The sequence below is a fragment of the Mauremys reevesii genome, linkage group 2 (assembly GCF_016161935.1).
Source record: "Mauremys reevesii isolate NIE-2019 linkage group 2, ASM1616193v1, whole genome shotgun sequence".
Taxonomy (NCBI): domain Eukaryota; kingdom Metazoa; phylum Chordata; order Testudines; family Geoemydidae; genus Mauremys; species Mauremys reevesii.
The window spans coordinates 1,576,396-1,593,306 of NC_052624.1; the positions used below are offsets into that span (position 1 = coordinate 1,576,396).

A 16,911-nucleotide genomic window follows, 5' to 3' on the forward strand; every position below is an offset into this window, starting at 1 on the left:
AGCGTGAGGTGCTATTCAGTGTGCGGGTGGGCAGGCCTGGGACCCTGTGGCAGGTAAGCCCTGAGGGTATTTCAGTCCTATCTGTTTCTTTTCCCTTAGTTCCCCCCAACACATGGGGAAAGGCCTTCCTTATTGCCTTACAGGACACAGCAAGTTCCTCCTTACATGCACCCTTGATAGCATCTCCTCTGACTTGTGATATTGGTAGATATAATAGGAGATATACCAATCTCCTAGAGCTGGAAGGGACCCTGAAAGGTCATCGAGTCCAGCCCCTGCCTTCACTAGCAGGACCAATTTCTGCCCCAGATCCCCCTAGGCCTTTTCAAGAAGAAACTCATAACCTAACCCTTTTAGCAGGCCAAAAATCAAAAACCACTGAGCTATCCCTCCTGTGGGCACATGTTCCTGGTCTGGGGAAGCAGGCGCCCACAGGACACCAGGCTCGGCTGGCCGGCCGGGAGCCCCACGCAGCAGGGGTGGCTGGCTAGAAGGCAGCAGAGCTGGAGGAGGAAGCCGAGCATGCGTGGTAGGGGCAGTAGCTTGCAGGGAGGGGATCCCCACCGGCCTGTCACCCAGACAGTATGATGGGGAATTAGTGTGGGTAGATGGTGCAGTGAATATGGCCTTGCAAATGGGCTGAGTTCCTATCCTACCCCCCTGGAGCAACCCGGCTCGAATGTCCAAACGCCCCCTCCCTGGAGCTTGGCTCGGCCAGGAGCTCAGCAGAGTCCCCAGCAGGAGCCTCGGCCTGAGCCGGGCTGTGGTCAGGGCTGCCCTGCCACCTTGTCCATCTCCCTGCATAGGCTGGTTGGAGCTCACACGAGCCACCCACCGGCCCGAATCAGCCCGTGAGCCGGCAGCCACCCAGCATTCTGCGGTGTGATCCGGGGGAGGGCGAATCAGGAGACCCCCAGTCTAGTCTGGGTTCTGCCACTCACCTGCTGAGTCACCCGCCTCCCCCCACGCTGTGCCTCAGTTTCCCCTCCAGCCTTTGTCTATTGAGACCGTGAGCCCGTTGGAGCAGGGGCTGTCACTGACTGTAGTGCAGCACCTAGCCCCAGGGGGCCCTGACTGCAGCTGGGGTCTGTACGTGCTACCGTAATACAAATAAAAACAGCCCCCCCCAATCCCTGAAGTTTGGCATGTTCCTCTCAGAGACTCGCCCGTCAGGCGGCGCAGCCCTGGGAACGTGCTGCCGAGGGCTGTTGTACTCAGGTGTGTGCAGTGCTGGTCTCACAGCATCAGAGAGACGGGGGGTGGGAGGGAAGGTAACAGCTTCGATGGGTGAGGGAGCAGCTTTCGAGCTGCACAGTGTCGTCTACAGGTGTAATGGTTCCAGCGGCTGCCCAGGCCCAGCCTCCTCCAGGTGGCTGCAATTCCCTGGCATCCCCTCCCTACCCCGCCGTGCTCGTGGGGGGAGGCCCAGGGCTCCCCAGCCTGCAGGGATGGCAGGATGGTGGCAGGGCTGCTGGGCGGGACGGTTTCTGTGGCAGGGCTGGGAAATGGAGGTGGCCGATGCTACCACACTGCTGTGCCCCATTGCAGCAGCCCGACTCTGCAGCTCTCCAGCCCTTCCACTCTGCAAACCACTTCGGTTCCTGCTGCAGCGCGTCGGGGCAGAGCTGGCGAGAGTTTCCTCAAACCGTCGCCAGGGGGCCTTCCTGGAGCGTTTCATTTCAAGGGACACCCCAAATCAAGGACAGCTGCAGCTGCAGCACTTCGACCGGGCCTGTAGCCCACAGTGCAATGCAAGGCCAAGGCCCCTCCCTGCTTCCCCTGTCGGACGAGTTCCTGTGAGGTTACCCCAGCCACAAACTCTAACCGGGTCTGTCTTCCACCCACCAGTCAAACTCCTGGCTCTGCCTGGGACCCGGGGGGCAACGCCTGGGGGAAATCGCCAGCTGCCTCGTGATTTCCGCAGTGCCGTAAGCGGTCCCAGCGCTGGGCAGGGCAAGGCGAGGGCTGTGCCCAGAAGGGCTGGTAGAGGCACCAGCAGAAGACGAGAGAAATCCCAACACGCAGAGAAGGGAGCAGCCCCTGCAGTGTGGCTAGACGGTCACAGGAACTAGAAATGGTGCCGCAGCATTGACAGTGCAGATGAAGTGGGACTTGCAGCTGGGCCAGCCTGATTCTGGGCCGTTGAATTCAGCGGGGCAGGATGCGGCCCAGGAAGTGGCTTGTGTAGAACGGGAGGAGGCTGGGGCTGACCTGCCGATTGCTGCGACTGCTGTTAGCTGGGGCTTGTGAATCGCAGTGGCCGACACAGTAAGTCATTTATCAGAGCAGGCCCAGACCAAGGAAATCAGGATGGCTCTGAGTGCATTTCAGGGCCTGGCAGCTGGCTGCTGGGACGGCCCGGCCCTGACCCGGGGCTGGGTGGCTCTTGTACCCCAACAGATTGGGAGCTTCTAGACTGAATCATACAGACGCCGTAGAGCGTCTTAAAATACGTTTCCACAGGCCACTGCCGTAACCCTGCGCTCACCAAACCCAGCCTGCAGCTTCGCCCTTCGTAGCTACCTGCCCTCGCTAGTCAAACCCAGACCCGGGCGTGACTAGCGGGGCCCGGCTGCGATACGCCGTCTCGAAAGAGTGGCCACGGCGTGGATTCTCCACACACTGCACTGGCCCACGGCCCTTTAAAAACGTCTTGTGGCAACTGATCACCTGGCATTATATCTTCCACACCACGGTAACGCCACCTGCGTGGTGCCCCCCCGTCCCAGAGAGAGCCACAGGCTGCGCCACCCCTGCTCTGGGGGGAGACGGGTGCGTTGCTGGGAGTGCAGGGCTCCCTTCAATGGGAAACGAAGAGGAAGAACTGACGCGAGCTCTTCCATCGTCCCCTCCCCCAGCAGGCCTCCCGCCGGCCGTGGGGCGAGAGCTCATCTCCCAGGAGCCCGACCCAGCCTCTGAGGGCCAACGAGGCCCCGCAAATGCAGCCGCACCCTCGTCTTTTGTATATTTGTAAAACAACAACTTTGTGTTGGTGGCGACTGGCCGGGCTGGGGAAAAGCAGCGTTTGCATTTACTGGGCAGGGCAGGTGCTCGGCTACCACGGGGAGGGTGAGACGTGCAAACCGCGCTAGACCCTGCCTGGCCCCGTGGGATGGGGCCTGACAGTCTCTTCCTCTCAGTCGTCCCCTTACTTCCGGGGCTCTGACACTTGCGGAATTGACCTCAAGGACACCCGTAGGGTATGACGAGGTGGATAAATGAGCCTGGGAGCTGCTCGTTGGCTGTGCTAAGTTGTAATTCGTGCTAGTGTTGAGAGCCGGGTGCTGTATCAAACACAGACAGGTGCCAGGCCCTGCCCCCAGGGGCGTGCGTTGGACAGACACACACGGGTGGAGCCAGAGGCGGCTATAACACAGGCCGTGTGGGTTTTGTTTCCATAGTGCAGAGAGAAGGTGCAATGTCTGAGCAGTTATGAGGTCACACCAGCCAGGTTGTGTGGGTGGGTTTTTGGTACTCTATACATTACTGTTACGGCCGTGGGCTAGTCTAATGTCACTAATCAGAACCCAGTGCACTGTATGATCTAGATCCTGTTGCATCCTTTGGGCCTGTTTGCTAAAGTATTTACTGGATGAATGGCTACGTTCTGTATGCGCCAGAAGCACATTGGGTAAGGAATGGTGTCCCTAGCCTCTGTTTGTCAGAGGATGGAGATGGATGGCAGGAGAGAGATCACTGACCATTGCCTGTCAGGTTCACTCCCTCTGGGGCACCTGGCATTGGCCACTGTCGGCAGACAGGATACTGGGCTAGATGGACCTTCGGTCTGACCCGGTACGGCCGTTCTTATGTTCTAAGTTGTATCAAATTCAACGCAGGGTAAAACTCCCACCTTCACACAGGACTCATACAAGGCGTATGTGCTCCTTAAGTAGCACCTGCTTCAACGATCCATTGACCTAGTCTGGGTCACAGTGATGATTTGCCCCGAGTGAGCAAGGGTAATGCAGCCCAGAGACGACATGGGAGCTCGAGGGGAGAAACACCAAATGGCTGTTTCTTGTGTGAATTACTGTAATTTAATAAAGAACCCAATATACACCCACAAATCACTTCCTTTGCTCAAACTGCAGCCTCATCCCTGCTCCATTCCAGCTGAGATGATCATTATCTGAGGCAGTCGTATTCTTTGCTGTGTTCTCAGGACTTACGGATAAGTGCCAGGTGCACTTATAAGAACAAGGACAGTGTGGAAATAGTACTTGTGTATTTATAAGTACAAGTGCAACGCACGTACTTTCAATTTCCATATTCACTGCAACGGTCTGTTCAATATATGGCCACTAACCATACTAATATCAGCTCATAGTGGAAGAGAAAGAAAAAGGGCAACCACTGAAATTTTATTCATAAGAACGGCCCTACTGGGTCAGGCCAAAGGTCCATCGAGATCAGGGTCCTGTCTGCCGACAGTGGCCAGTGCCAGGTGCCCCAGAGGCAGTGAACAGAACAGGGAATCATCAAGTGATCCATCCCCTTCCTGCCCCAGTGGCAGCCACACAAACCCTTGCCCCCCGCCCCCCAGCTCAGCGGAGGCAGGGAACACGGGCAGGGGGATAGGGGCACCCTGACATCGCCCCTCTCCCCTCCTCCCGGACAGCAGACAGGAGGCTCCCAGGAGCAGCTTGGCCAGGGGCGGCACTGGGGGTGGGGTGGGAGAAGGGGCAGGAGCAGTTGCAATGGGGGGACGAGGGACAGGACACCCCTGCTCTGGAAGCGCCCCCTCAGCAAGGTGCACCCCAGGTGGTTGCCCAGCCTGGCCACCCCTAGGGCCAACCCGGCCTCAGCCCGGGAGCTGGGTGAGGGCAGGTGCCTTTGGCCCCAGCCCTAGCAATCGGTTCAGGATGGGGGGGGGTGGTTAAATGAAGCGGGTGAGGCCTGGAGGCTGCGGAAGGGGAAAGGCGGGTGCCTGGAGTGTGCAGGGACCAGTCCCAGGACACCAGCGCGCTACGGCCTGAGATTTACCATCCGCCCAAGGAGCAGGAAGGATCCAGGGAGCTAAGGTGGGTCCCAGAGTCACTCGGGCAGGGGGAACAATCAGGCTTTGCCCCCTTGGGGTTGGAGGCTCCTGGAGAGGCCTGAAGTACTGAGGTGTCACATCGCCTCTGCGGGGAGTCTGGGGGTGGGGGAGGGGGTGCGAGGGGCTGGGGGGAAGCTTGGGGGCGGGGGCGCGAGGGGCTGGGGGATGCTCGGGGGAGGGGGTGTGCGTGGGGGTTGGGACGGCAGGTGGAGCCAGTGGAGAGACCCGGCCCCGAGCATTGGTGGAGCCGGGCCCCCCCGGCCCTGAATTTGCTGGAGCCTGGGCACCAGGGACCCATACAACTTCCCCCCCCCCCCAAAAAGTAACCATGATCAAAGCTGCACTTTCCAGATTGTCTCCTGGGTTCTCGTTTTCTGAGAACTGAGCTGAGAAACCAATTCTGGTAAATCAGCTCCAAGCTGTTTTCCTGTCACTGGAGTTCACTGACCAAGTAACTCCTCCTACAGCCCGTGGGCGTGAAAGTGAAAGGGAAACAATCTGAAACCATGTAAAAGTTCAACTTTTCTGTGAAAGCCCCACAGCTGCGGTGGATGGTGGCCAGGCCGCAGGGACCACAGACTCTGCAGGAAGATACACGTTGGGTCTCCGAGCTGAATTCGCAGCCCCAAGGTACAGTGTTGTGTGTGTGAGTTTGAAACTTGGGTACATTCGAAAGAAGGACTTGCAATAGCAGTGACTGCCCTGAAAATTCTCATCGGTTGTTTGTTAATAGCAACTGGTGTTTTTACAGCCCCAAAGTTCTGGGCACTTCACACTATGGCCAAGATTGTCAAAAGTGACTCGTGGGGCTGGGGGCCCAGCTTGACCCAGCTCAGAGGAGCTCGACTCTCAGAATGTGCTGAGCTCCCACCCCTGGAAACCAGGCCCCTTGGAGTGTCTCCAGTTGGGCCCCTGAAAACTGAGGCACCCGCAGTCACTAGCCACTTCTGAACATCTTGGGCTACAAATAGAAGAACTTGGTCCCCACCTCAGATAGATCCAGTTTAGAACGATGTGAGAAATACGGGTACCCACCGTAGGGAGGGAGGGGGCAGGGAAGGAGGAAGGTTACAGCCTGGTGACTTGATCAGTTGGTGACTCAGTCAGTTGGTGACTCAGTAACAGACACCCAGGGGCGGCTCTAGGCACCAGCAAAACAAGCTGGTGCCTAGGGCGGCAAAATCTAGGGGGCGTCCCCTGCGGCCAGCGGAGCTGCCGCAGTCATGCCTGCGGGAGGTCAACCGGAGCCCCGGGACGACTGGACCTGCCGCAGGCATGACTGCGGCAGCTCCGCCGGACCCGCGAACCGTCTGCAGCCGCGGGAGGTCCATCTGAGCCACGCAGGACCAGCGGTCCCTCTGCAGTCATGCCCGCGGGAGGTCCGCTACTCCCGCGGCTTCGGGGCGCCTCCCGCGCATGACTGCTCGGGGCGGCCAAAAACGTAGAGCCGCCCCTGCAGACACCTCACATCCTGGGGACTTGATCTGAACTTTTTATTACGTATCTTTTATCAGAATTGAGGCCTCACGGTGTTTACATGCTGCACACACACACACACACACACACACACACACACACACACACACACACACACACACACACACACACACACACTGCCACAAGCAGCTTAGTCTTTTTTTTTTAAATTAAATAACAATCAGTGTTGTTCACTGACTCCTTGTGGGACTCCCGGAAGGAAGCGTGAGGGGCGGGCGAGGACGCGGGGAGCCAGCTGGACAGGGCATTCCCAGAGCGGAGGGAATCCCGGGAGCAGGCACGGAGCTGGTTTGGCAGAAGCAGAGGAGTGGGCACTGGGACTGGCAGTGCTGGTGCTGCAGAGGGGCTGGCGGGTGACGTGATAAGCCCCAAGTCAGGGATGCAGGCAGGGCTGGCGTTATGCAGGGCTGTGACGGTGAGGACAAGAAGTTAGAACCAATGCAGTGAAGCAGGGAAGAGCCAGTGGAGAGATCGACAGAGGGAGTCGTCTGGTCAGAGTGACAGGCTGGGAAGGTTATTTTAGCAGCAGCATTTTGTACTGGGGAGCAGTGATGTGTGTATCAAGGAGGCCAGAGAGGGGGAGGCTGCAGTCAGAGATGGTCCGGGAGGAGAAGAGGTTTAGCAGTTGGGCTGCAGAGGAAAGGTTGGATCTTACAGACATTGTGGAGGCAGGAGCAGCAGGATTTGTCCATGGTCCAGGGGTGAGGCCCAGAGGAGCTGTCTGAGGAGAGGTGAAACGTAGAACTGGGCAGTGAGAGAACGCAGAGAGCCAGAGCCACAGGGAGAGAGCGCGAGATGAACCCAAGGCAGCAGGTTACAGGGAGATGACGCGTGTAACAGGCTGGACTCTGCTCAGTGGCTCTGATGTCCTGTCGCCCGGCACTTTGTGAAGTGAATGACACCAGTGCACACTGGGGTGTGAAGCACTTTCATTCCACTGGCCAGTGCTTTCCAGCCCCTTTGCAGTGGGGTGAGTGACAAGGTGCAGGGCAGTGGGGCCCGGCCCACAGAGCCTGGATTGGACGTGGGAAGAGGCCAGCAGTCAGGGAGGGGAACGGAGGAGGAGAGGATGCGCTTGGAGAGGAAGCAGAGGGAGGTGACTTTAGCAGCAGCGTTTGTGACAGACTGGAGGGGAAGGAGGTGAATCAGGGAAGCTGCAGGTTTCCATACAGTAGTGAGGAGATGGACAAAGGACCAGGTGCAAAGGTGCCCTATAATGTACAGTCACTCGGATAAAACCTCCACCCCAGAGAGCCTCTGAGCCCCTCTCCAAGAGCCCAGCACAGAGGGTGTCAGGGGTGTTCTGTGGTGCGCCAGGGGTTGGGGGAGACGTGACAGGGGCATTCTTACATCTCTGCAATGGCCCAGAGGAACCAGTGAAGCAGGGCACAAGTTACGGCAGCCCTGAGGGGACGAGCCACCCCCCTGCACCAGCCGCAGTGCCGGGGGGGGGGTTGAATCTGGCCATGGGCTGGAGCTGACAGGGTGGCAAAGAGGGTTAATTTGTACTGGTGTTATACAGGGAACAGTGACAAGACACAGCAGGAGCCTGGATGTGAAGCACTCTGATACCGCGGTGACACGTTCTGGGGATCCCCCGGAGCCAGGGCCAGCACCAGCATTCCAAGCATGTGCTTGGGGCACCACTTTTGAAGGGCGGCTCTTTCCAAGGGGCGGCACTCCGGCTTTTTTTTTTTTCTTTGCTTGGAGCGGCAAAAAACCTGGAGCTGGCCCTGCCCAGAGCAGTCAGGGGGTCTGTCACCACCTGCCCTGTGACCGTGTGGCTCTGGCTCGGAGCCCTGGCACCAGTAGCCACCCACAGGCATAAAGGTCTGACCCTGGCTTCCAGCAGCCTCGTTACCCCTGCAGGGTGACCCCACCAGCCCTTCCAGTCCCAAGCGTCCCCAAACCCGCCTACCCCGAGTTCTTCACCACCAGACCTGGGGCCTTTTCCCCTCTCGTTCCTCACCCCAAAGGCCTGAAACCAGCCCCCAGTTCTCAGTCACTTTGGGACACCCCCACACCGTTCGCACACTAGAGACCCATCCTTTGTCTCTCCCCCCACCCGGGGTTGTACAATGCGAGGGGCTGGGTCAGTCTTGTCTGGCTGGGGAGGCAGCTCCTCCGTGTCTGGCCAGCCACCGCCCTGCTGGGAGAGGGAGGTGAAGCTTTAGGAACCAGCTCTCTGCAAACACGATACACAAATCCCTAACCACAGTCTGGATCCATCTCACATGGTGATCAGTAAATTCAGAACATCACAAGCTTTCAGAAAAGACCTCACTCAATGTTACTATACACAATAGCACTGTGCACAATCATTCGATTCCATTGCTTATTCTTTGGGGTTCAGCCCGCCTGTTCTGCCCTTGGGGTGTCTGGACCCTGTGACACCTGGCAAAGGGGGCAGCACATGAACCTAGATTTTAGTGGGGCAGGAGCTCTACAATAGTTACGGTTGAACCTCTCTTACTGTTTAACAGATGATTTTTCTAAAATCGCCCCCCCTGTTCCCACACCCCACGGTGTGGTTCACTGTTTGGAACAGCTCAGGCTGTTCTCTCTCCGGTGTTGTACCTGTATGATGCTCTGAACACTACAAATACCTGCAGAACTCACTCCAAATAGGTTTCCGGTCAGAATTTGCTGACCAGGCACCTTTCCTCCCCCAACCTCAAACACTGGCACACACAGAAACTGAAATCTGCTTCCAGTGGCAGAAGCACTAATCTGATGTAGAAGAACCACGGAAACCCAGAGCTGTGCTGAGAAATCCCCAGCAGCCGGAGAGACAGCACAGAAGTCAGAGCGAGCTGCAGGCTCGGAGGGAAGAGCAGAGACCCATTCCCCCAGCGGATCTGGCACTAGGCACACTGGTCTGTGTGCGTGGGCTGTAGATAGCACAGGCAGGGGCCGGCTGTGCCTCCCCAAACAGCCCTGCCTGGCAGGCCCACGCTCCGCCCCGAGGCCCCCTCCTGCTTGCCCCTAGTTGGCGCCAGGCCAGACAGGCTCCTCCTCTTCCGGGAAGCCGGCTGGGGCTGGGGCAGGTGGGACATGGGGTGGCTGAGGCTGCCCAATGCTGGGGGAGCCCCTGTGACACTCTGTACCTTGTGGGAACACCCTGCACCCCATGTTCATCCTTATAAAATGATTGTGTGGTGTCCAGTGCAAAGGTTGTCATGTCGGGTGTCTTTGGAAGGCTCATGATGCACTGAGCATTGTTGTTACAGTGATGTTATAGTAATTGCTACAGTAACATTATAGGTTATAATTTCATGAGGAGATAACCGGCTCTGTGGATGAGGGGAAAGCAGTGGACGTGTTATTCCTTGACTTTAGCAAAGCTTTTGATATGGCGTCCCACAGTATTCTTGCCAGCAAGTTAAAGAAGTGTGGGCTGGATGATTGGACTATAAGGTGGATAGAAAGCTGGCTAGATGGTCGGGCTCAACGGGTAGTGATCAATGGCTCCATGTCTAGTTGGCAGCCGGTATCAAGCGGAGTGCCCCAAGGGTCGGTCCTGGGGCCGGTTTGGTTCAATATCTTCATTAACGATCTGGAGGATGGTGTGGACTGCACCCTTAGCAAGTTTGCAGATGACACTAAACTGGGAGGAGTGGTAGATACGCTGGAGGGTAGGGATAGGATACAGAGGGACCTGGACAAATTGGAAGATTGGGCCAAAAGAAATCTGATGAGGTTCAACAAGGACAAGTGCAGAGTCCTGCACTTAGGACGGAAGAATCCCATGCACTGCTACAGACTAGGGACCGAATGGCTGGGCAGCAGTTCTGCAGAAAAGGACCTAGGGGTTACAGTGGACGAGAAGCTGGAGATGAGTCAACAGTGTGCCCTTGTTGCCAAGAAGGCTAACGGCACATTGGGCTATATAAGTAGGGGCATTGCCAGCAGATCAAGGGACGTGCTCATTCCCCTCTATTCGGCATTGGTGAGGCCTCATCTGGAGAATTGTGTCCAGTTTTGGGCCCCACACTACAAGAAGGAAGTGGAAAAATTGGAAAGAGTCCAGCGGAGGGCAATAAAAATGATTGGGGGGCTGGAGCACATGACTTATGAGGAGCGGCCGAGGGAACTGGGATTGTTTAGTCTGCAGAAGAGAAGAATGAGGGGGGATTTGATAGCTGCTTTCAACTACCTGGAAGGGGGTTCCAAAGAGGATGGATCCAGGGGTGAGCTGCAGACGGTTCGCAACGGTTCGCGCGAACCGTTTGCTAAAATTAGACGCCGGACAGCGAACCGGATGCTAAAGTTCTCTGTCCGGCGTCTAATTTTAGCCAACGGTTCGCGGGAACCATTGCGACTTCTGCCTCCACCTCCTGCCAAGAAGCTCCCCCTTGCTTCTCCTCCCCCACGGCTTCCCGTGAATCAGCTGTTCACGCGGGAAGCCTGGGAGGGCTGAGAAGCAAGCAGGCTTCCCCGGCCCAGGAAGAGGACGCTGAGGTAGGAAACTGGGGGCGGGAGGGGCGTGTGCCCCGGCCGGTCCCTGGCCGCGGCCCATCCCTGCCTCCCCGGCCGCGACCCTGCCCGGCCACCCGCCCCCCCCCGTCCCCGGGTCCCCGCCCGACCCTCCCTGGCCGCGTTCCCCCGCGTTCCCGGCCGCGACCCTGCCAGGCCCCCGTCCCGGATCCCGCCCGACCCTCACCGGCTGCGGCCCGGCCCCGCGTCCCCCGGCCCGGCCGCGACCCTCCCGGCCCCGTCCCGGCTCCCCCGAACCCCTCCCCAGCCGCCCGGCTCGGCCGCACCCTCCCGGGTCCCGCCCAACCCTCCTGGCGCGCCCCGCGTTCCTGGCGCAGCCCTGCCCGGCCCCCCCCGTCCCCGGGTCCCCGCCCGGCCCTCACCGGCTGCGGCACGGCGCGTCCCCGACCCCTGAACCCCTCCGCGGCTGCCAGGCTCCGGCGCACCCCCGGCCCTGCCGTGCCCCACCTACCGGGATGCTCGGCTCTGGACACAGCCCCGACCTCCAGCCCGGCCTGGCCCCGTGGCTCCAGCCGCCCCTGCTGTTTTGCCAGGGGCCGGGCTCCAGCAGCGGGTCTGGGCGTGGCGGCCCCGGCTGCCCGGCTCCAGCTCTGGCCGCAGCCCTCCCTGGCTCCACCCGGCCAGCCACCTGGCTCCAGCCGCCGGGCTCCCTCCGCATCCTCCGGCTCCGGCCGCGCGACTCCTGTCCCGGCCCAGCCACGTCCAGGCAGCGCGGTAAGGGGGCAGGGAGGGGGTGTTGGAGAGAGGGTAGGGGAGTTTGGGGGTGGGGGGGTTAGAGGGCAGGGAACAGGGGGATTGAATGGGGGCAAGGGTCCCGGGGAGCAGTCAGGAAAGAGCAGGGTTGGATGAGGTGGTGGGGGCACTCAGGGACAGAGAGAAGGGGTAGTTGTATGGGGTAGGGGTTCTGGGGGGCCATTGAGAATGAGAGGAGGGGTTGGGTGGGGCGGCAAGGGGCAGTCAGGGGACAGGGAAGGGGGGGATGGGTCAGGGGTCTCGGAGTGTGTGTGTCAAGGAACATGAGGGGTTGGATGGGGCACGACCCCCCCCCAGAGGGGGGGGGGAAGGAGGGAACCCGTTGTTAAAATTTTGGAGGGAGGAAGGAACCCGTTGTTAAAAATTTGGCAGCTCATCACTGGATGGATCTAGACTGTTCTCAGTGGTGGCAGATGACAGAACAAGGAGCAATGGTCTCAAGTTGCAGAGGGGGAGGTTTAAGTTGGATATTAGGAGAAACTTTTTCACTAGGAGGGTGGTGAAGCACTGGAATGGGTTCCCTAGGGAGGTGGTGGAATCTCCTTCTATTAAGGTTCCTTCCCCACTGTGAACTCTAGGGTACAGATGTGGGGACCTGCATGAAAACCTCTAAGCTTAACTACCAGCTTAGATTTGCTTTTGCTGCCACCACCCAAATTATTTATGAGTTATTTGAGAAACTCTGTCTACCTCCCCCCGGCCCCCCAAGAATATCTCCCTCCCAAGTACTATAACCCTTCCCTGGGTAGCCTTGAGAGACTTCTCCACCAATTTCCAAGTGAACACCAATCCAAACCCTTGGATCTTAAAACAAGGAGCAATTAATCATTCCCCCTCCTCCCCCCCCCAATTCTGTGGTGAGTCCAGATCCAACCCCCTTGGATCTTAAAACAAGGAAAAATCAATCAGGTTCTTAAAAAGAAGGCTTTTAATTAAAGAAAGAAAGGTAAAAATCATCTCTGTAAAATCAGGATGGAAAATAACTTTACAGGGTAATCAGATGTAAAGAGCCCAGAGGAACCCCCGCTAGCCTTAGGTTCAGAGTTACAGCAAACAGAGGTAAATCCTCTTAGCCAAAAGGAACATTTACAAGTTGAGAAAACAAAGATAAAGCTAACACGCCCTGCCTGGCTGGTACTTACAAGTTTGAAACATGAGAGACTGGTTCAGAAAGATTTGTAGAGCCTGGATTGATGTCCGGTCCCTCTTAGTCCCAAGAGCGAACAACCCCCAAAACAAAGAGCACAAACACAAGCCTTCCCTCCACCAAGATTTGAAAGTATCTTGTCCCCTTATTGGTCCTTTGGGTCAGATGTCAGCCAGGTTCCCTGAGCTTCTTAACCCTTTACAGGTTAAAGGATTTTGGTGACTCTGGCCAGGAGGGATTTTATAGTATTGTACACAGGAGGGCTGTTCCCTTCCCGTCATAGTTATGACACCTTCCTCAGAGGTTTTTCAGGCCCGGCTTGCCAGAGCCCTGGCTGGGATGATTTAGTTGGGTTTGGTCCTGCTTTGAGCAGGGGGTTGGACTAGATCCCTCCTGAGGCCCTTCCAAGCCTGAGATTCTATGATTCATGTATATAGTTATGAGGCTGAAAATGTGTCCTCATGGCTTAAAGCAGCCCAGGCAAAAACTCTCCAGGAGCAAAGGTTCACACCTCATCATGGCATGGACGGGACAAACCCAGCCCAGCCTCACAGGAACAAAGAGCTCTGGCCTCGGCAGCAACAAAGGATCTGTTGGACTCTCAAGTGAGACATCCCCCTTCCCTTGGTCAGGTTGGGACGGCGATGAGGTGACGCTCACCTGACTCTGAAGGTAGGGGTGGGACAAAGCCAAGAGAGAAGAAAGGGCATGATAAAAGGGAGAGACATTTTCCAGGCTCTTTCTCTCCTTTCCACCTACATCTACAGACACCCCCACCAAGCGACTGAAGTGCTGAACACAGGGGAGAGCCTGGCTGAAGGGCGACCAGCCAGCCTGTTGGGAGAAGCATCTAAGTTTGTAAGGACATTGAAAGGGTTCAGATCGGCTTAGAATGGGTTTTGCTTTTATTTCATTTGACCAAATCTGACTTCTTGTGCTTTGACTTATAATCACTTAAAATCTATCTGTGTAGTTAATAAAGCTGTTTGTTTATTCTCCCTGAAGCAGTGTGTTTGGTTTGAAGCATGTCAGAGACTCCCCTTGGGATAACAATCCTGCTACATATCAATTTCATTGTTAAATTGACGAACTCATATAAGCTTGGAGCGTCCAGCAGGCACAACTGGGCACTGCAAGATGGAGGTTCCTAGGGTTGTGTCTGGGACCAGAGATATTGGCTAGTGTCTGTGATGTTCCCCTCTGGTGTAATCTGGGCCGGTGATCTGCTAGGTCACTCCAATCCTCAACTCTGGGAGCCAGCCTGACCCTGCCCTGCTGTGAGAACCCCGCTCCTGGGCTGTTCACACACAGCCTCTGGCACGTGAGCTGCTCCTTGGATTGTGCAACCGAATGAGCAGAGCAGGGTAAGGCTGGCTCCCAGAGTCAACAGCGAAGAGCTATTTAAGCTAGATGGTGGTGTTGGTACAAGAACAAGTGGCCATGAACTGGCCATGAGTAAATTCAGGTTGGAAACTGTTTTTTTCCTAACCCTCGGTGGAGGGAGGTTGAGGCTGTGGAACAGACGTCCACTAGGAACAGTGGGGGCAGACGGACTAGTTTTACGAAGGAGCTTGGTAAGTTTATGAACGGGACGATATGACAGGGCTGCCTACGATATCAGAGGACTGGACTCAACCCAGGAGGTTCCTTCCAGTCCTATGTTCTATTGTTCCCGAAACAAATCGCAGCTTAACAATACCAACTAATTACACTTTTCTTAATGCTCATCTATAAGGCTGCGATTTAGTCACGGGTATTTTTAGTAAAGGTCACAGACAGGTCAAGGGCAATAAAAATAAAGTCACGACCAGTGACCTGTCCATGACTTTTATTAAAAATACCCTTAACGAAATCTTAGGTGCTGGGGGAGGAGGGGTGCTCCAGCGGAGGCTGCTGGGGGTGGGGTGCTCCAGCAGAGGCTGCTGGGGGGGTGCTCGAGCGGAGGCTGCTGGGGTGGGGGGTGCTCCAGCGGAGGCTGCTGGGGGGGTGTGCTCTAGCGGAGGCTGCTGGGGGGGGGGTGCTCCAGCGGAGGCTGCTGGGGGGGGGGGTGCTCCAGCAGAGGCTGCGGTGGGGGGGTGCTCCAGCAGAGGCTGCTGCGGGGGTGGGGTGCTGTAGCGGAGGCTGCTGGGGTGGGGGGTGCTCTAGCGGAGGCTGCTGGGGTGGGGGGTGCTCCAGCAGAGGCTGCTGCTCCTGGCGGGGGTGGCAGCCAGTAGCCCCACCGCCGCTGTTGCTGCTCCGAGTGTGGGGTGGGTGGCCTGGAGCCCTGCCGCTGCTGCTCCTGGACCGCTGCTCCGTGGCAGTGCCTGGGATCAGTTGCCTGGGGCCACCAGAGCAGTGGCCGGTGTGGCTGGCCTCGGGGTCACCCAGGTGCTGGGGCAGCTGCACCACCCACTGCAGCTGCAGAAGTGCCGAAGGTCCTGGAAAGTCATGGGCTCTGTGACTTCCGTGACCTCCATGAAAGACTCGCAGACTTACCCGTGTATAAGCTAACAATCACATTTTCATCCTGCTAAATATAAATCAGTCACAATTCCTAATATTAGGCAAATAATTTCCTAAATCATTTGAAATCTCTCGGCTACAATTGTGGAGTCCGGCATTTGGCAAGAGGGCACAGCTGTCCCGTGCGCACGCTAGGAGTGTGGCTTACGTAGTGCGCAGCTACTGGTGTGTGTCAGCTCACTGCCAACTACCCCCATGTGCACCAGGCCTGAGTTTCATACATTCACTGAGTTTAAACTTTAAAACAGCCCTGGGTAGTGCACACACCAAGAGGAGGCTGGTGTGCTGGAGTCTGAGGTAAACGTGTCACAGGAAGGCAGTTGGGGGTTGGCCTGTGGTTCTGTAAGTGCAGGTAAGAGACATGAAATGGAGGGGTTCCCTTTAACTCTCTTCTGGGAATGGCCTCGGATGGGGAGATTTCCTTGTGCTCATAGGCGGCGAGTTCCACGCCCACGTGGTGCTCAGGTACCAGCAATATTCAGTGCCAGGGGCCCAGCTCCACCAATATTTGGGGTCGGGCCCCCACCCGAGTGTCCTGTGGCCCCGCCTTGCTGCCCCCACCCCCCCAGAGCAGAGCGTCTCTGTCTTTGTCTCCTCCATGCTGCTTCCCTGCAGCAAGTGCTGCCGGAGGGTCCTAGTGCCCCCATCTCCACTGCCAGGGCAGACTGACTCTGAGCCTGCCCTTCCCCCTCAGACCCTTCCCTTTCCCGGCGGGACCCTCCACCAGCACAGCCCCCGCCCCCGCCACAGTCACTGCTCCTGCCCCACGCTGGGCAAGGAGGCAGCCCCATCCCCCACCCCCAGTGAGGCTACAGTCAGGGGCAACAGCCGGGGAGGAGGCACTCGCAGCCCCTCCGGCACCCACCACGGGGGAGGCGAGGGAGGTTCCTGGACCTGAGAGGGGCCCAAGGAGCACATGCAGTGACAGTGGTGGGGGTGAATGTGCTGCTGGGGGGGGCGGAAAAGGGGGGCTCCTCCCCCAGGGCTCGCTGCTGCCGGCGGGGAAAGGGCTGGGGGGAGTCCTCCTCTCTGGCCCCTGTCCCGGGGCAGCCTGCCTGCACCCCACACTCATCTCCAGCACTGCCCCACCCCAGAGCCCCCCCCACCGCACCCTCAACCCTCTGCCCGAGCCCTGAGCCCCTCCAGCACCCCAAACCCCCAGTCCCAGACAGAGCCCTTGCCCCCCACACTCCTACTCTCGCCCTGAGTCCCTAAAACACCCCAAGCCCTCCATTCCCAGCCCCAGACAGAGCCCTCACCCCTACTCTCGCCCTGAGCCCCTCCCACACTCCAAACCCCTCATCTGCAGCCACACCCCACAGCCCTCACCCCTGCACCCCATCCCTCTGCACCCCTCCCATCCCCAAATTCCCAGAGCCTGCACCCCAATCCCCTGCTCCACCCTAGGGCCTGCACCCCAGACCTCCTCCCTCACCCAAACTCCCTCCCAGAGCCTTGGGCAGGTGGTGGGGCA

General features: G+C 57.9%; 1 protein-coding gene across 1 annotated transcript in view; it reads left to right on the forward strand.

The window, feature by feature from the left end:
- Positions 1-5,522: 5,522 nt before the first annotated feature.
- Positions 5,523-16,911, forward strand: part of LOC120397102 (stonustoxin subunit alpha-like) — a 35,787-nt gene continuing 24,398 nt past the window's right edge. Inside the window, exon 1 of the mRNA XM_039522604.1 lies at positions 5,523-5,671. Coding sequence (XP_039378538.1) covers positions 5,593-5,671 — 79 coding nt within the window. The 5' untranslated portion in view covers positions 5,523-5,592. The remainder of the gene's footprint in view (positions 5,672-16,911) is intronic.